The 20,024-nt window shown below is 50.7% G+C and overlaps 1 protein-coding gene across 4 annotated transcripts in view; it reads left to right on the forward strand.

Annotated features, from left to right (window-relative positions):
• Nucleotides 1-20,024, forward strand: part of LOC138070571 (transforming acidic coiled-coil-containing protein 2-like) — a 154,370-nt gene that overhangs the window by 107,656 nt on the left and 26,690 nt on the right. For 3 of the 4 annotated variants that reach the window (XM_068961862.1, XM_068961863.1, XM_068961864.1), the window contains 3 exons: nt 8,142-9,453; nt 13,466-13,526; nt 14,652-14,853. In XM_068961862.1, the coding sequence (XP_068817963.1) occupies nt 8,142-9,453; nt 13,466-13,526; nt 14,652-14,853 (1,575 nt within the window). Of the gene's footprint in view, nt 1-8,141; nt 9,454-11,291; nt 11,328-13,465; nt 13,527-14,651; nt 14,854-20,024 lie in introns of all 4 variants that reach the window. The other variant, XM_068961865.1, reaches the window with a different exon arrangement.

Raw genomic sequence — 20,024 nt, forward strand, 5'->3', positions numbered from 1 at the left:
CTGGTTCTGGTCACCCATGTGACCTGCATTTTTATTAAAGGACACAGGAGAAGGGGAAGACAGAGGATGAGATGGTTGGATGACATCACTGATTCAATGGACATGAGTTAGAGCAAACTCTGGGAGGTGGTGAGGGACAGGGAAGCCTGGTGTGCTGCAGTCCATGGGGTCACAAAGAGCTGGACACGACTGAGTGACTGAACAACAGAAGGCCACGTGGGCTTGGGGATGATAATTAGTAAATGGGCAAGAAGAGAAAGTGGTGGGCGCTTGAATCTGTGCAGGGGTGAGTCCTTTATTCCTCATTAACTTCAGACTATCCAGATTTCCTATCACTTCCCCACATCCGTTCTCTGCTAGTGTGACTTAAAGACCTTTCAGATGTGATTACCGGGGGTGGGGATGGGGGAGGACAGGACAGATCTTGGGCCCCAGCCTCCAACCTGCCCACCTGCCTGCTGTCATCTGTGTGTATCCTCCAGTGACAACAGCAGGGGTGGGACCACCTCGAGCATCAGAGTTTCACGTGAGGTCTGGAAAGAGATGGAGGTTGCTGGAAATGACCCCATGAGCTGGTTGGGGGCCAGGTGGTCCCAGAAATGTCCACACAGGCTGGTCAAGAGACCACGTGGCTCAGAAATGGCCCCCCTAGGCCAGTTAGGGGGCCAGATGGTGCCGTCTCCAGAGCCAGACAGCCTCCTCTGGACCCTGAACTTCAGAGGGCCCCACTCTGGCCTTCCTCAGCCGTAGCCCTGGCAGTAAAAGTCTGTAGAGCTGAGCTCCCCAGGACCACGTCCTGGATACCTGGGAGCAGCCGCTTCCTGGGCCCACCCAGGCTCCTTCTTCTGTCCCGTCTTCCCGAAGCTGACTGTGCCCATGTTTACACCCTTTAGCCGAGAAGGAACCAAGGCCGGGGCTGGGACATACAAGTTGATGTCCACACACCTGTGTTTAGAGGCTGCCCCAGGTGAGGGATGGAGGCTGGGGAATGGAGGAGGGGGCCAGCGTCCATTCGTACTCCTGCCCTAGCCAGGAGCCAGGTGAATGGCAAAATAAAAAGCCATTTTGACCTTGATGTTGGTCTTAGAAAGAAATGGGTGGAATCCATTCCACCCGCTCTGGCTTCAGCCTGGCCGTTGATTAAAGGCAGACTCCTGGGGCTTTGTTCCTAAGCACATATGCTCCCTGTTGCTGGGGGGAGAGGAAGAGACACCTTTGCTGGGATCTGATGAATGCAATTTTCAGTCTCCCTTTTCTGACAGCTATCAGTTAGTAGTACCTGATTCTGCGCCATTAGTCTAGGTGCTAAGCTCTAAGAGGGTGATGATTGAAATTTATTTGATTTTAAGGTGGGGAAGAAGCAGGAAGGGCTGCTTATAGTTCTCAGAGAGTCTTTTGCATATAGTAAAGTATGTAAAAATTTCATTTCCTACAATATCATAGAAATTTCACCCTGAGGTTTTAATGGAAAGCAGCTGAATGACGAATACATTTTAATCCTTACATCAAACATCCACTTAAGAATAAATTATCCTTTTTTTTATGGGTGTAATAAGTTCACACTCTGCATGTGTGGGATACCTTAGAAAGGATGTTAGAAGGAGAACGAAGGCCTAAGACAAAGTGTGGTCCACCCTTGAGCATCACACGGCATCCCAAGGGCAGTCATTGCTGCCAGCATGCGTGTGTCCTCTGGGATTTCCAGTTTTTTATGTCCTGATCGCTTCTGGGGATGGTTTGCAACCCTCGTTCTTTTCTTCAGCCTGTCTTTGTTCCTTCTGCCTACTTCTTTTTTCAATAAAGCAATGAACAATTTCCATTCTAACATACACACACACTTTCAAGCACAATATCCGCCCCTGGCTTAGATGGCAGTTTCTGAAAGAGTGAATATTATGGAGGATTAAGAGAGACCCCCTGCCAGAAGGGGTTGGAGCCATGCATGGCCATGAGTCACAGCCCCACAGAACTTTTGATTGCACCAGTTGGAGTCCGACTTGATGCTTCTCCTCCTTGGAAAACTATAGTGAGGCTAAATGTGTATTATACAGTGAGGATGCTGAAGGTTGGGATTGTGTCTGCCTAAAGCCCCCTGGCTTGGGCTGCACAGAAGTCCGTTTGATTTGCCACATTCATTTGAAAGATCTGCTTGTCCCTTCTGTAGACATCATGGGACATTACCCAGAGTGGGCAGGTGGCCGTGCATGCCCGTGGAGGAGAAGAAAGCATCCTTCTGGGAACCACAGGAGAGAAAGGGCAAGAGGGGAACATCTGTTGTTTGGTTTGCCACTGTGAAGTGCCTGCGTCGTTGCTAAAGGTACCAAGAGAATCTTGGGAAATAATAGACGAGACCTTGGGCTGTGAATAAGGACATAATTTTTCCTCCTGGAAACTTACATTTTGCAAAGTAATCCATCACTTTATTTTGGGCTTTGCATGATTGTGCGCCGTGGGAGAGGAGGGGGGCTGAGACCCTGGTGGCCACCTTGCGTCTGCCGCTCTTCTGGGCTGTGCCGGGATGTGGCTTACCTGAGCCCAGTTTTCTTATCTGTAAAATGAAAAGAGTGACCCGTGAGTCCTCTGAGATCCTTTCCACTCCCATTTCTCATGCTTCTGTGATCAGGACGCTTGGTTGCTGTAGGGTGGCCGCATTATTAGAACTCAGGACTGGCCACCGAAAGATGTAATGAAATGTCCCGTAATCAAACAATAGCTCCATTTAGCGTCCGCCATGTACCAGACCTGTGCTAAATTATTTGCATGTTTCATCCCAGCTCAGATGAGGGAAGGATCCCCAGGGCTCCAAGCCTGTATATGTGGGGCATCTCATCACCTGCTTCCCAGTGAGATGTGGGAGTAAACCCTATAAAACGTAGCCCACTGGTTCCTCTGTCCATGGGATTCTCCAGGCAAGAATACTGGAGTGGGTTGCTATTTCTTCCTCCTGGGGATCTTCCCAATCCAGGGATTGAACCCACATCTTTCGAGGCTCCTGCGTTGCAGGCAGATCTTTACCCCTGAGCCACCAGGGAAGCCCTTATTAATTACAGTCGGTTATTATTCATATACTTGGAGGATGGAGAGCTAGGCTCCCTCTGTATGGCACCATTTCCCTTTTGGTATATTGGATGAAGCTAAGCGTCTGAGGGCAAGGGTGCCTTGTGTTAGCACCTTTGTGCCTCTGGGCCCGTGGATCTCTGCCCAGGGTGAGCTCACGGGGATGGGGGGAGGGGAGAGACGCGCAGCACAGCTGGCAGAAGTGCTCCAGTTAGAAGCGGTCAGCGTGGCTAAGTGGTATGGCCTTTGAAGACAGTCGGGGGAGAGGAGACGTCAGGAGGTGAGTTCATATTGAGCAAATACGTGTGCGATACAGACAGAAGATGCCCGTCGCCAAGTCAAGGAGGACTGGGGACATCCTGACCTTGGGCTTCCGGCCTCCAGAGCTCTTCATTCAGCCTGTGGATTTGTTCCAGTGGCCCGAGCTGGACTGCTGCCGCCACGAACCACCTCGTGAGCTTTTGAGCGTCATGAACCAAGGAGGCTGACTTTGTTCTCAGAGTGGGCCTGAATCTGGAGCCAGGGCAAGCACTGTCCAGGTCTGCCCTGGTGGGGTGGATCCCTCTGGGGTCCTGACCCTCCTTACCTCTGTGTCCACAGCATGCCTCCCAGTGGCTGACGTATAGGAGGCACCCAGATTATCTGATGTATAGGAATGCGTGTGTGTGCTCAGTCCGACCCCATAGACTGTAGCCTGCCGGGCTCCTCTGTCCATAGGATTTCCCAGGCAAGAATACTGGAGTGGGTTGCCATTTTCTTCTCCAGGGGACCTTCCCAACCCAGGGATCAAACCTGCACCTCCTGAATTGGCAGGGCAACTCTTTACCACTGAGCCACTGGGGAGGCCCCGATATATAGGAATGAATGAATACATTGTCTTCGTGTTGATACGGTGTGTGAGCATTTAGAAGTCCAGTGCGGGCGACTGGGAATCCAGCTGGCCCACACCTGCTCTGGAAAATCAAGGCCTGCGTGTGGCAGTGGCCCATTTCTCTGGTCTAGGGCTTCTTCTGAAGAGAACCGAAGGGCCCTCCCAACCCTGCTCTGGTTGCCAGACAGTAAGACGGTGGTTCTCAACCAGGGATTATTGTGCCCCATCCCTGGGGGACATTTGGCAATTTCTAGACAGGGACAACAGACGATGAGATCGTTGGATGGCATCACCGACTCAATGGACATGAGTTTGAGTAAGCTCCGGGAGTTGGTGATGGACTGGGAAGCCTGGCCTGCTGCAGTCTATGGGGTTGCAGAGTCTGACACAACTGAGCGACTGAACTGAACTGAACTGAACTGAACTGAGTGAGACACATTTTTGACACATTTTGGATGGCATCATGGACTCAATGGACATGAGTTTGAGCAGGCTTCAGGAGTTGGCGATAGACAGGGAAGCCTGGCATGTTGCAGTCACAAAGAGTCAGATATGACTGAGCAACTGAACTGAACTGAGACACATTTTTGGGCTTCTCTGCTGGTTCAGATGGTAAAAAGAATCCACCTGCAATGCAGGAGACCCGGATTTGATCCCTCAGTCGGAAAGATTCTCTGGAGAAGGGATAGGTTACTCAGTCCAGTGTTCTTGCCTGGAGAATCCCCATGGACAGAGGAGCCTGGCAGGCTACAGTCCATAGGGTTGCAGAGTCGGACACGACTGATCAACTAAGGCTTTCAGACACATTTTTGGTTGTCACAGTTCAGGGTTGGGGAGGGTAAAGGCATCTTGCAGGCAGAAGCCAAAGATTCTTCTAGATATCCTAGAGTGAACAGTATCTCCCCCAACTCTCCCCGCCCACACACACTGAGACAAAATACTTACCATCCTGACATGGGCACAGTGCAGGGGCTTAGAAACCTTGCACCAAGATTCGATTTCCTGGTCCATGATGATTTAATTATGGTCTGTCATGTCTAAAGAGGAAAGCCACATTAGGCAGTCAGAGAGCTTTCTTCTGGGGAAAAGAGTGAGCAGATGGTTAAGCTGAGTATCTGCTGCATGTTTTGTGGTTTAGGGAGAACTCCTGACATCTGAAGGGCCTCATAAGGCTGCTGGGATGTGCCTAGTAGCCTGGGAGAAAGCAGGCTGGCAGTTGTGGGCCTTGCTTTGGAAATGATGGGAAGCACTGAGGCTCCTTCTGCCTCCCACAAGGCCCACTTGAAACGCTGCGTCCTCTGTGTTCCCTGGCCCTTCTGTGCCCTCTGCACTGTGTGTCCAGGGCAGGAAGAGGAGCCAACTGCTGATGGAAGGAGGTTGCAAGTCTCTGGAGGAAATTGGTTTTAGAAAGGAAGAGGGAGGGGACATCTTTTTTTGAGATGAGCATGAATCAAGAGTGTGTTTGAGACATGGCAAATCTTTTGGTGGAAAAGGTTGAGAGGTTCTATCTTCTAGGACATATGCTCTAAGTAGGGCCTGGGGTGGCTTTGGATGCCAAAGAGAAGGGAAGGTTTGAAACCACGATTGGCGAACAGACCTGCTTCCAGAAGGTCATCTCAATGCCAGAGGCATTTATTCAGCCAGCAAGAGAAAGTGTGACAGGTCCAGGGAAGACAAAGATAAATCAGAGCAGCTCCTGAACTCAGGAGGCTGGAAGTTTCCTTGTGTTGTCATCTCCCGGGCAGCCCTTCATCTCCTCGGGTTCTCTGCCAAGTGCTCACCCCCTCGGAGTTGCAGCCATGAGCGTGAGTGGCCCTGAAAAAATCTACAGTGAGAAGCCAGTTCGGGTGTTAAGTGAAAAAGAAAGTGAAAGTCGCTCAGTCATGTACGACTCTTTGTGATCCCTCTAGGCCAGAATACTGGAGTGGGTAGCCTTTCCCTTCTCCAAGGGCTCTTCCCAACCCAGGGATCGAACCCAGGTCTCTGGCATTGCGGGCAGAGTCTTTACCAACCAAGCTCTCAGGGAAGCAAACATCTCCCAAACTTTCTTAGTTTGTTGGAATGAGGCGTTAGGGCTGCCAGATTTAGCAAACAAACGTTCAGAGCATCCAGTTAAATTAGAATCTTAGATAAATAATGAGTGATTGGGACATATTTATATAAAAAACATGTTCGTTTATCCGAAATCCAAATTTAACTGAACATCCTATATTTCATCTGGCAACTGCTCTAGCAGGGGATGGGGTAGGTACTGCAGGATATAACTGCTGTCAGTGAAACACACTTTGGGAATGCTGGTCCAAGTCGCGTATACGCTAGCTCTCTCTCTCTGTTTTTTCCCTTTTTTGGCTTCACTGTGCAGCATGCAGGATCTTATTAACAGTTCCCTGGCCAGGGATCAAACCTGTGCCCCACCCCTCGCAGTGGAAGTGTGGAGGCCAAACCACTGGATCAGGGAAGTCCCTGTGCCAGCTCTTTAATCCCTTCTTCTGCGGACCACTTTGCACCGTTTCCTCCCCTTTGTCTATTTACACATCTTTGGTCTTCTGGCCAATCATTTTCTGGCATCTAGGCTGCCCCGGGTCTCTGTGAAGCCAGGAGAGCACGCAGGGCACCACCTGGTGCAGGCAGAACCTAGGGCAGCCGAGACAAGGCCAGGCTGGTTGCATCCCCGTGGAGCAGCGGGGCCGTGAGGTGATGGAGCATCTCTTGACCAGGATCTGGAGCGTCCACATGCCTGTGTGCTCTGTCGTGTCCAATTCTTGGCGACCCTATGGACTGTAGCCCATTCTCCAGACAAGAATACTGGAGTGGGTTGCTGCGCCCTCCTCCAGGGGATGTTCCCAACCCAGGGATCGAACCCACATCTCTTCTGTTTCCTGCCTTGGCAGGTGGGTTCTTCACCCCTGGCACCACCTGGGAAGCCGAGGGCATCCACAGCATGTTTTAAAATAAGAAGCAGCATCCTTGGCTGGCACTGGCTGAGCGGGAGGGGAAGCTGGGAGGAAGCTGCAAAAAAATGGAGAGAGAATGGATGAGAGGGAGGTTGAGAAGAGAGGCGTGGCAGGTAGGGATGGAGGGAGAGCTTTCACGGGGTGCCTAGAGTCGGGACAGGTGGCAGATGCCTAAGCTTAGCTCTGCTGCAGTTGCCTGGGGCCTGCACTTAAAGGCTCTGTGTATTCTAGAGCAGGCTGGTTGATGATCGTAGCTAATACTTACTGAAGGCTCACTATGTTTTACCTGCATTATTTCTCTGTCTTCCTTTCCTGCTCCTCTCCTTTACTTTAGCCACACTGGCCTTTGGTATTTCTGCAACACCCCACGTGTGGACTGACCCCAGGACCTTTGCACTTGCTGTTCCCTTTGCCTTGGATGCTTTCCCCCAGATATCCCCACAGATAAAGATAAACACCTTTATCTTGTTTCTGATCTTGGCTTAAATGTTTTTTCCTTGATGGGCTTTGCTCAACTACCTTATTTTAAAATTGCAACACTCCTACCCTGACTTTCTTTTTTTCCTTAGCACTTACCACCATCTGATAGCCCACACATGTTACTTGTTAATTGCTTCTTGACTGTCTTCTCCCTAAAGAACCTAACTTGCAGGAGGGCAAGGATTTTGTTCATTATGGAGGCCCCAACGTCTAGAATGGTGCCTTGCTTTGATCTGGCGCTTGGTAAATGTGTTTTAAATTTTTTTAATATTTATTTTTTGGCTGTTTCAGGCCTTAGTTGTGGCACACAGGATCATCGATGTTCATTGCATTTTTAGTTTTGGCATACAAGGTTTTTTTTTTTCCTTCTTCTTTTTTTAAAGTTGCAGCAGGAGGGCTCTTTAGTTGCAGCATGTGGGGTCTCGTTCCCCAGCCAGGGGTCAAACCCTGGGCCGCCTGCACTGGGAGTGCAGAGTGTTAGCCACTGGACCACTGGGGAAGTCTAGGTAAGTGTGTTTTAGATGACAGTGTTTAAAGGTACCCTTTAAACAGCTCTTATTGGTCCCATTTTACAGATGAGAAAGCTGAGGGTCTGCTTGTTCAGGGCCTGGAGCTGCCTGGTGAGAGCAGGATTTGTACCCAAGCAGCATGCTTGTTGAGGGGTGGGCGGGCTGGCCTGGGGCTCTGGTGTTAGAGGGTGGTGATGGTCTGGCACTAGAAGAGGGACTCTCTTAAGTGTCCTGTGTCCTTCAACGATGGCTTTGTCTCCGTTCCCTCAGGATGCAGCTCTGAGCCTGCCTCCGTCCCCGATGGCCCCCGCAGCAGCTCCGTGGAAGGCAGTCCTTTCCATCCCCCACCACACTCCTTCTCCGCCGTCTTCGATGAAGACAAGCCGATAGCCAGCAGCGGGACTTACAACTTGGACTTTGACAACATCGAGCTGGTGGATAACCTTCAGACCTTGGAGCCTCGCCCCTCAGACCCTAAGAATCAGGACTGTAAGGTGAACTCACGGAGGAAGTCCACGGACTCCGTCCCCACCTCTAAGTCGACGTTGTCCCGCTCGCTCAGTCTGCAAGCTAGTGACTTTGATGGTGCTTCTTGCTCAGGCAACCCCGAGGCCACGGCCCCAGTCACAGATGCGTACAGCGCGGGTTCGAGCAGTGCTTCCAGTACCCTTAAGCGAACTAAGAAACCGAGGCCACCTTCCTTAAAAAAGAAACAGACCACTAAGAAACCCCCTGATACGCCCCCAGTGAGAGAGACGCAGCACGAGCCGACCGGAGAGAGCCCTGACCCCAGCGAAGAGAATCAAACAGCCGGAACGAGACCAGAACCGGCCAGGGCAGAAGGCTCCAGATCAGCCTTATTGGAGGAGGCACCCCCAGAGCCTGCTGCTGCCCCCAAGGCGGCCTGCCCCCTGGACTGTGAGGCTGCAGAAGGGGCTGTCCCCCCAGCTTCGGGGGGTGGCAGAGTGCAGAACTCACCTCCCATTGGAAGGAGAACCCTGCCTCCGGCCACGGCCCCTGAGGCAGTGGAGGTGACCCCATCAGATAGTGGGGGGCAAGAGGACTCCCCAGCCAAAGGCCTCTCAGTGAGGCTGGAGTTTGACTATTCTGAGGACAAGGGTAGTTGGGACACCCAGCAGGAAACCCCGCCTCCCACTAAAAAGATAGGCAAAAAGCCAGTTGCCAAAATGCCCCTAAGGAGGCCAAAGATGAAAAAAACACCCGAGAAACTCGACAACACCCCTGCCTCGCCTACCAGGTCCCCTGCTGAACCCAATGACATCCCTATCGCTAAAGGTACCTACACCTTTGATATTGACAAGTGGGATGACCCCAATTTTAACCCTTTTTCTTCCACCTCAAAAATGCAGGAGTCTCCCAAACTGCCCCAACAGTCCTACAACTTTGACCCGGACGCCTGTGATGAGTCCACTGATCCCTTTAAGACGTGCTCTAAGGCCCCCAGCTCACCTTCTAAATCCCCAGCCTCCTTTGAGATCCCAGCCAGTGCCGTTGAAGCCAATGGAGTGGACGGGGATGGGCCGAACAAGCCCGCCAAGAAGAAGAAGACGCCCCTCAAGACGTAAGTTCAGGGGTGCAGGTGGTAAGGTCAGAGGCGGGGCTGGGCACTGGCTGTATCGTTGCTCACTTGCCTGGAAACCTGGGCTGCCGTGCCCCCCGCCATTTGCCACAGCGCCACATGCTTGCAGCAGGGTACCCATTTTCATTCCTCTCCGCGCCCATAGTGGTGCTGTGTCCCATCCTCACATCCCTTTGGGTCTAGAGTCCTTGACCTCTTGCCTCGATCAGTTAGTGGTCTAAAGCTTTACTTGTAGCTGAAGACCTGATCTTGAACTTCAGGAGAGAGTGAGGGAATCCATGGAAAGGGAGCAGCCCAGTGGTGGCCTGGTCAGCCTCCCTATTGGTGATTTAGCGTTTTCTGTTTAACATGTGAATTGCTTTTTGGAGTGGCCTGGAAACTAGGGGATCCACCCTTTAAAATGTTATTAAGATTTTGTAGTATTTGTTTCTGCCCTTTAATGAGACATTAGGCCATTGGAAAGACCCTGATGCTGGGAAAAACTGCAGGTAGGAGGAGAGGGGGCGACAGGATGAGATGGTTGAATGGCATCACTGACTCAGTGGACATGAGTTTGAGCAAACTCAGGGAGATAGTGAAGGATGGGGAAGCCTGGCATGCTGCAGTTCATGGGGTCGCAAAGAGCTGGACACGACTTAGTTACTGAACAACAACAAGCCCAAGAGGCAAACACAATAGACTCAAGAAGCCCATGAGAGAGAAGCCTGGTCTGGGCCCCTTCCTGTACCCTGGCTACCCTGTAGGAAGCACCCATGTTGTTTCTGCCCCTTTATCTACTCATCTTCATAGGTGAGAGTCCACAGGCCCTGTGGATCCAGGAAAGATCTATGGAACCTCAAAGGGAGAAGCGGTCCCCACAGTCTCCAGGAGGCCATGAGTAATCGGGCCTACTGTCCAGACTGTGGTTGAGTGGATTGCACTTGATACACATGTCCATGCCTCTGGAGTCCAGCCCAGGATGGCTGCAGGTCCATCCTTGGGGCTTTGGTCCAAGTGTAGTGTGGTTTGGTGCTTGGAGCCTTTCTCCTTGCTCTCGAGTGAAGTATCATCAATCATTTGACCAGAAGGCCAGGCTTCTGGTGGCATCTCAGCAGAACAGACCATGACTGCTGGCCCCTCTGAGTCTGCCTGGCACAGATCAAGATAGGGTAACCTGCTTACCTCTCTTTCTGCACTCCCCACCGCTCCCCACCGCCCCCAAACATTTAACATTTGAGAAGAACCTGAGGCTTCCTGAGAAGAGGGTCTCTAAGCAGGCTTTGACCTTGGGTGGTGGTGGTGGCTGGAAGGCAGTCCTGGCCAAAAATGTGGACTTGGTTTTTTTTAGATCACCTGCTAAACCACGCCCTTCTTAAAGATTCCCTAGAATCTGTGCTGGAAGCTTTATTTTAAGCCTCGAACAGGAGAAAAAGGAAATGCCCACACCGCAAAGCCATTTGTCTCATTTTGGTGGGGTGAGAGTCAACTTGAAGGCATCACCTTCTCCTTCCCCACAAGACAGCTTGGTTCTGTTCTGTTCTGTCACCTGAGCCGACTGAGGTCAGGGACGCCTACCTGTCCGCAGGTCTCACCTCCGGTGCAGATGGCTAGGAGTCATTCACTGGGGTGGCAAGGCTCTTTGAGCCACCAACACTTTATGGGATAATTGGAACCGAGGGAGGAAGGTGTTCCCCGACAGCTCCTCTCCAAAAAGCTGGGATGTCGCCCCCGCGTCCAAGCCGAACACTGGATGGCCCCTTCAATAGCCAGTCATCTGCAGATTTATCTTTTTTGTCAGTTCCTTCTGTCTGTCTCTCTTTTTCTTTGTCTTCTTGTCTTAGGATGGTTGAAGATGTGATGTCTGTATGTTCTCTGTTGTAAGTAAATTTAACGGAATCTGCCTCTTATGCCAAATGTGCTTTTTCCTGCCTTTGCTTTTGCTTCCAAGCTCTTTTTTATTTCCTTTCCGTGGCTGCTGCTTACACATTTCTGTGGCGGGCCTGGGAATGACGGGGCATGGGGCTTCCCAGTAGCAGAGGTTATTTGTCTGTTTCATAGTGATTAGCATAAGTGAAACTGCTTGGCTGTGAAAACGTGATTATCCAACATCTGTCTGCTTGTCAGGAATGGAACCTCTTTTTTTTTTCTCCCCTTGCATATTGGATGTCTTCATCTGAAACCCATACTTTTTTTTTTATTTTTAAACTCTCATTCCATTTTTCCATTTTAAATGGGACAAGTAGGCGATTGCTTTCAAAGTATTGTGGCTTCACCTTAAAATAACCATCCAGTCCGACCACAGGCAGGAACTGCTGTTGATTGCTCTGGCTACATGTGAAGCAGAAATGTTTGGGCTGTTTCAAATTGAGACCAATGGGAGCCCCCTGAAATGCAGGGTCAGCTCAGAGTGGAGCACACGGCTGTGAGAGCCATCGCCAGGCGGCTTCTGGGCAGGGTATCCGCATGCCATCTGGGGGTTGCCTTGTTGAGGGAAATAGCAACAGGTCGGACCACCTCTGTGCCTGTAGTGCTGTGCATTCCAGGCCGTGAGAGATCGTGCAGGCCGCTCCCAAGGGCCCATGGACAGGCTTCTTCTTTGCCTCTACATCTTTCCAAGAGAAGCTGGCCTGGTCCCAGGCTCCCAGCAGCCCTGGGATGGAGTGGAGGCTCTCAGGGTCTCTTCTGCCCTAGGGGTTTCTCCAGTATTTTAGAGCCACTTAGCAACTGTAAAATACACAGTTGCATATTTATATGCACGAATAAATATATGCTTCAAGCTGTAATGGCACTGTTCGCGTGACAGATGCCACAGATGCTGTAAATAACCATTTATAGTACCTCTTTCATAACTGGATGCCATTGGTGGAGTGTTTTATCTGAGAGAACACAAGGAGGAACTTGGTGCCTGATTGCTCTGTCCATAGAGCAGGAGATGGAGAGTGGGAGTGTAAGATGAGGGGATCCCCCCCGCCCAGGCCTTTGCCTTTCTGGAGGCCGGACCAGACCACTGAGGGGCTTGGGACCATGGGGCAGAGTCTGGTCTACAGGTGGAGAAGTCTCCATTCTGATTGCGGAAATTACCCCCCTATCACCCAATAAATATAATGGAAACATCTATGCTAAAAAACCCCTTCCTTCTGACTCTTTCAGGAATCTGAGCTGATGTCTCCTTTGCTTAGGTCCTCCTCTCCCCAACCCTCACCCCCAGTTATTTACATGAAGGACAAAAAAGCGACCAGAGGTGTTCATTGTGATTAGGAAAGGCTTTTTTTTTTTTTAATGATCTCCTCTCTGAAAAAATAGTTCTGGAGTTTGGTTGCCCAGCAGTGTGTATGTACTTCACTGAACTGTACACTTAAGAGTGTTTGAGATGGTAAATTTTATGTGTATTCTTCCATAAATGGAAAAAAAAACAAAATGATGTCACCCCTGGCCCTGCCTTTAATCAGAATCCCACCCAGAAGGTCAGAGATGCGGGAACCCATTAGGCTCAGAGTTCCTGCATGTAGGAGGGAATCTTCCAGTTCCCTCCGAAGACCCAGACCTTGCCTTCCCATTTCTGCACGGCTCCTTCAGCTGTTTGAGTGCCGTGTCGGCTTGGCCTTCTGTCAGTTGGTTCCTGTTCATCGGTGTCGTGAACTCACATCCCCTCTCCCACCTTAGTTGGTTCAGACCCTCCTGGATGAATGCAGACGTGTTAATCCGCTCACCAGATTCTGGTTTTTTAAAGTAAGAGCATCTGGGCAAAGTTAGCTTCACTTTCTGGGTCAGCTCTCCACAATGGCAGCTCTTCAAAACACTTCTGGCTTGATGAATCTTTCCCTCGAGGGCAACAGTGTCTGTTAAAAAATCAGAGTGGATTGTCAGTGTGGACGTCTTTCACTCGGGGTGGGAGTGGTGTGGACGGGAGGGTGGTCTGGGCCAGATACTCGGCACTCACGCTGCAGGCCTCGGTCGGCTCTGGAATGTTCTGTGCCTCTGTCCGTTGTGTTTACATTTCTCATTTTGTTTCCAGTGACACATTTAGGGTGAAAAAGTCGCCAAAACGGTCTCCTCTCTCTGATCCACCTTCTCAGGTATACTGTTCCCTTGATATTTATCATTTTATCGCTCGCCCGGGGGTGGAGGGGCGAGAGTCAAGACTGATGGGTGTTTATCCTCTACTAGTCAGTTGCTCATCACGGCCATGTTTCCAACACCTTCTCCTTGTCGTCTACATGGAGGGTCCCTCAGTGTTTGCAAGACTTGGTTTTGATCACTTCCCTTGGGGAAATGTCAGAGAATGTCCCCAGAATTGGCAGATGCCCAGGAAAAATGTTAGTTCTCTGGGAATCGTGCTGGTCCAGAGAATCTGGCCAGTTAATCTGCTGAGAACATCCTTAAATATCAAGTTGAGGAAGTCTGTGGAGATAAACGCATATTCAGTGAAAAAGAACTGAACGTGTGCGAGGAGCCCTGGATTGTGTAACCAGCACCAGGACTGGGGTGGAAAAGGGACCCCATCCCCTAAAGAAATGGGGGCTGGGCTCTTTCTTCATACAGCTCCCTGTCTCCCTCTTACCAGTTCCTCTCACCTGTACAGACCAGGAATGTGTGTCAGGCCATTCAAGGTCATAAAACAAGTAGATCTCCTCTGTCGCCCTCATCCAAGCCAGTGAGACCCCAGCCAGGCCAACCCTGGCCAGGGCAGGGCTGCAGAGAGGCGCCCAGCCCCACCAGAGGGGTCTTGGGTCCAGTGCCACATCTGTGGCAACATTTTTGGGCTCCCACCCTGCCCTGCTCAGCTGCACACCTCTGTGGAGATGGAGCTGAAACTCACTTTCTCTACCTCTGGCATCAGGCATGACGATTGTTGGGTGATGTCGGTGGTATTGATGTCCAGCCCTTTGTGGGCATAACACTATAGTTGTCCTAATAAAAGTGCCAGTTGTAAAAATTTTCTTTATTTTTCTCAAAGTGAATGAGCAGGAATGTCTCAAATAATCAAAACACAAAATCCTGATTCCTTTTTAAACCCATGGTCATCACCCCCTGAAGCAAGCCATCAGAAAAGGAAATTCATAGAGGAAAGAATTTGTTTCCTTGGAACAGTTTTGAGCAGAGGAATGTGACAGGGTCCCGTCCTTGGTGGAGGTACCCAGATCCTGTGGGTGGGCACAGATACGGGACGAGAGGAGAGACGGCTTCCCTTCTCCTGGTAGGACCCCACCCCCGCGGCCACGCCGGAAACGCCACCTGTGATCTCAGCGGTGGTCCATGCAACTGACGAGGAGAAGCTGGCGGTCACCAATCAGAAGTGGACGTGCATGACGGTGGATCTGGAGGCTGACAAACAGGACTACCCCCAGCCCTCGGACCTGTCCACCTTTGTGAACGAGACCAAATTCAATTCACCCACGGAGGGTAAGCAATGTGGTGGCCAGCTGGACTTCCACCCTGCCTTGGAGGCTACTGCCCCTAGGGAGCAAAGGGCCAGGAAAGAAACCGCTAAGCCAGGTAACTGTGCTGTGGATCGCTGCCTCCCGGGGCTCCCTGAGCTAGGCTGCCTGTTAACACAGCCTGAGGCTTGAACCCAGCTGTGCCGTGACCCATAGCACCTGCTAAGAGCTAGCAGAGTGCCCACTAACACCTGGCCCTGAGCTCCCCCGAGCTTTGTACCTTCTCAGCTGTATGGCTTGTGTTCCTTGAGGATTTTGTGTCGAATGCTCAGCTGGGTAAACTGGCCCGGGGGCCTCTCGGGGTCCGCACAGTTCATTGGCCCCTAGGGACCTTCCACCATGTGACCAGCACCTTCTGCTCAAGCCCTAAACCAGAGGCTCCCCCTCGGCTTGCCTGCGAGAACCCTGAGTCCTTCTCACAGGCCCTAGGTGTGTCACTTACATCATTCATATCTTCTTCCCCCTTAACATGTATCAACTTGCAGCTGTCTGCCTGGTTCTTTGGCTTGAAAAATCCATATATCTTAAGTCGGCAACTAGAACCTTCCAGGGAGGAATATGATGGGACCCTGCATTCCCAGTCCTCATGGGGCCTGTCCTCCACCCACCTCATGTGGGGCTTGTGAGCCTAGTCTTCGGCCGTCATTCCAGTACTCTGGGCTGTCGTTGATGGGTCTGAGTTTCCCCTTTCTAAGATCTTAATTTCTAGCAAGTCTTAAAAACTAAGTAGCATTCAGTATGAGGACAATCATACAGGGAAACCTTATCCACTTCTTCGCTGCTAATAAGGAACCGTGATCTCTATGAGGCCACCTCCTGCCCCCGACCTGGGTGGAGCAAGGGTGTAACCAAGAAAATTTTTAAAATTTATTTTTAATTGGAGGAAAATTGCTTTACAATGTTGTGTTGATCTCTGCCGTACATATTGGAGAAGGAAATGGCAACCCACTCCAGTGTTCTTGCCTTGAGAATCCCAGGGACAGAGGAGCCTGGTGGGCTGCCATCTATGGGGCTGCACAGAGTCAGACACGACTGAAGCGACTTGGCAGCAGCAGCAGCTGCCATACGTCAGCGTGAATCTGTCATAGGTGTACGTATGTCCCCTCCCTCTTGAACCTCCCTCCCACCTCCCTTCTGAAAGTGAAAAGTGAAAGTGTAGTCACTCAGTCATGTCCGACTCTTTTCAGACCCATGGAGTGTAGCCCGCCAGGCTTCTCTGTCCATGGAATTCTCCAGGCAAGAATACTGGAGTGGGTTGCCATGCCTTCCTCCAGGGGATCTTCCTGACCTAGGGATCGAACTCAGGTCTCCCACATTGCAGGCAGATCCTTTACCGTCTGAGCCACCAGGGGACTCCCACCCCTCTAGGTTGTCACAGAGCATCTGACTTGAGCTCCCTGCGTCATACAGCAGATCCCCTCTGGCTGTTTTATCCGTGGTAATTTACACATGTCCATGCCACTCTCTCAATTCATCCCGCCCTCTCCTTTCCCCACTGTGTCCTCAAGTCTGTGCTCTATGTTCTTGTCTCCACTGCTGCCCTTTTTAACTTGGAAAGCTTCCTCTGGAGGCTCTTCTTGATCTGGGGCCTGGGTGGCTTGCTTTGTGCCCAGAGGTTTCTGAGTATTGGTACAGTGAGAGCTGTTTCAAGTCTGGGGGAGACTGTGGATGCTTATCTTACGACACGCCTTTCTGTATTTTGATGTTGAAAGACTTGGACTTCAGGGCACTGTATTTTCTGAATAATGGAGGCTTTGGTTGGCTGTCAGGTTAGCCCTGCGGCCGGGGGCTTGGGAGGCTTAACAGTGACCATCTTACTCCACCGTGACCCTGGGGGCCTGGGATCTGGCCTCAGCTCTCCTTCAGTCTTCCTCTTCCTCTCTGCACACACCCCTGAGCCAGGAACCCCACCGGATGGGACCCCCATCCAGCCCCTCTGCGGTGGCTGCTGCAGGATACCCGCACCTCCCTGTCTCTCGGGCTTGTCCTGCCCACTCCCAGCCTTTCCCTGGTCATGGCCCCTCGCTGCCTGTCCTCAGTGCCTGCTCTGAACCTACTTTGAGGTTGCTTGATGCGGTAACCATGATTCAAGTGCATCTCTTGCTTCTCCCCTAGATTGTGTCTTTCTTGACAACAAGAACCCTATCTGAGGCAGCTTTTCTCACAGCGCCATGAACACAGTGGGAGCTAAAGACAGCTTTGTAGGGAGAGAAAACAAGGCTAGGCAGGTGTACAGGGCAGTGTCCACATAGTCTGGTTTTTGCATCACTCACGTCTCGTGTGAGGGAGATGTGCGGAGGTGTGTGGACATCCCAGAAGCAGCAGGAGTAGGTGAGGACCAGCGGGGACCTGGCCATTTTGATGGCTCCTGCTGGTTCACATCTCTTGAGGTTTGAAAAGGATCTGTTAAATGTCATAGAAACGTATAGAAGCCAGCCTGAGCTTGCCATCGTAGATAGGAATCAAAAAGTCTGTGTGTTTTGTGGTATATGTGTGTGGTTGTATCACCAGGAATCAAATAGATACATGCATTATTTTCATAGAAAACAGAAAATCTCTGGGTCAGGAAGATCCCCTGGAGAAGGAAACAGCAACCTATGGACAGAGGAGCCTGGCAGGCTACAGTGCAACGGGTTGCAAAGACTCAGACATGACCGAGTGACTAAGCACCAAGAAAACAGAGCGATCCTAATAATACCTTTTAAGCTAATAGGTGCCTCATTCAGTGGTGACATCCATTTCTTCATCTTCAGCTTGGAACGAAGACCACTCACTAGCTCATTGACATACTCGAGAATTGTTTTCTGCCAAAAAAAATTTACGAATAGGTAAATCCGTAAGTTTGGAACAAAACTCTAGTAAACTCTGCCTTCTTAGAAAATGACTGTGAAGATTTGGGAAGCCCTGCCCGTAGTTGTAGCTGGTGGGCGATGGGAAGTCCACTGGACGTGTGAATAAAGAAGAGCTGCCGTTTCGGGAGGTGTGGTCCGTGTCCATCTCTTGGGTGTTCCCTCCAGCAACCGGACATAGAAACTGATGGAGCCCTGTTCTTGAATTGACCTTCCTGTTCATGAGGTCACATCTGGCCGCACCAGGTGGAGGGTGGGGAGCAGATATGTTCCCCAGAAAGAACCTGAGAGCGGAGGATCTGAGCTGTTAAAGATTGAGGGGCTAATCCACGTAGGACCAGGTTTGCCCAACTCGAAGGGCCTCTTCTTCCCCCCCACAGTCTTTATGTGACCGTCTTTCAGGCTTCCTTTCATTAAGTGTAGAATGAGGATGTTGAACTTCCTTACCTGGGTCCACAGGAGATTCACATCATCTTAATATTCCAAAAAAACCCTGAATAGACCTAGTTTAGATGGATGCCCAGCTAGTTAGAATTGCATGTTTGGGGTCTGTAAGCACATCAGCTCTGTGGCGACACCAGTAGTCTCCAATTGCTTAAAACCGGAGCTTTATGATCAAACATTTTCCTTTGAACCCTTGCTTAGCAAATGCCATTTTCTAGGGCAGTCTTTTGAAACGTGATGCCTTGAGAGGAAACTTAGTCTATGTGATTCCCAGGGATGAAAAGTTTAGGAACCACTGGGCGACAGAGCCTCCGAGATCCCCCCTGTCTCTGGTCCGAGACCCTGAGGGAGTGGTGGCTTTAGATTCACAGATCTGGATGGCCCATTGCTAGGGCATCAGCCTCTCCCTCCTACATCCATTAGAGGGGAAGGTGTCCTCGGGAGGAAGCCTTACCTATTCCTCAGTTCAGTTCAGTCACTCGGTCGTGTCCGACTCTTTTTGACCCCATGGGCTGCAGCACGCCAGGCTTTCCAGTCTATCACCAACTCCCAGAGTTTGCTCGAACTCATGTCTAAGTCCATGGTGCCATCCAACCATCTCATCCTCTGTCGTCACCTTCTCCTCCCGTCTTCAATCTTTCCCAGCACCAGGGTCTTTCCCAATGAGTCAGTTCTTTACATCAGGTGGCCAAAATATTGGAGCTTCAGTGGTGGGCACCATTGCCACTGAGATACAGACATATAGAAGGGCCACCCCGGGAAATCGGAGCAGTGTCCTTGTCCCTTTCTGAAAGCCTCTTCTCCTCTCATCACATATGTTAAAAGTTTCAGAAATATTAGCAGTGAGCAATAGTAGACCTGGTTGAAATCCATTACCTTTTGCATGACCAGATGTGTCATTTCATTTTATCCTGTAAGACGTGTGCACTTTGAACTCCATTTTATGAATGAGTCAGTAGGCCTAGAGAAGTTGGTGAGGTGGCTTCTTTGATCCTGGGAATGGCAATCTGGACTCAGCTGCATCCTTCCGGCTTCTGCTCAGGCTCCTTGTGGTCCTCTAGCAAAGCTCCAACAAAGAGAGACCCATGAAGACAGCAGTCCAGCCCTCTCACTCTGCATTGCCTTCAGAATGACAGGACCCATTTAACAATAACGTCAGGCCTCTTCAGCTCAAAGCAGCACATGCTTTAGTGAGCTGCCTCTTAGATGTAAAGACATTGAGCTGCTTGGTATAATTGCTGTTACCTTTCTTTGCTGGTCTGCCAGCTGTGTGTGGCATGATGTAAAAAAGGGGCTAAAATTGCATGTGGCTCCCCTCTCCGAGCCTACCCTCTGAAGCTTAGAATTTAAGGCAGGAGAGTGAGATTTTGAAAAGCAAGTTCAGTAAGATGTTTTCTCAAAATATCTGAGAATCTGGGACTTCCTTGGTGGTCCAGTGGTTAAAACTCAACGCTTCCACTGCAGGGGGGTGTGAGTTTGATCCCTGGTCGGAAAAGTTAGATTCTCACATACCACGTGGTGCAGCCAAAAAACAAAAAAGAATATATCTGAGATGCTCTTGGCAGGTAGGAAAGAAGGCAGATAAATGGGCTCAGCGATCTAAAACTCACCCAGATCTGCTGCCAGGAAAATGAGCACAGATTCCAGGTGGGACCCTGAGGCGAGCTGGTAACCAGAGCTAGCTAAGCTGGGGTCCCAGGGCCCAGAAAATCTCCACGGTGGCCCCCAGGTTATTCGGTGCCACGGTAGGGTATGTTTGTGTGTGTGTGTTGGGGGTGGTGGTGGGAGGTTTTCTGTTAAATCAATTAGGATAAAATCATGCCTTGGCAATAGCAGTGATACC

The sequence above is a fragment of the Capricornis sumatraensis genome, chromosome 23, assembly GCF_032405125.1.
Source record: "Capricornis sumatraensis isolate serow.1 chromosome 23, serow.2, whole genome shotgun sequence".
Classification (NCBI taxonomy): Eukaryota; Metazoa; Chordata; class Mammalia; order Artiodactyla; family Bovidae; genus Capricornis; species Capricornis sumatraensis.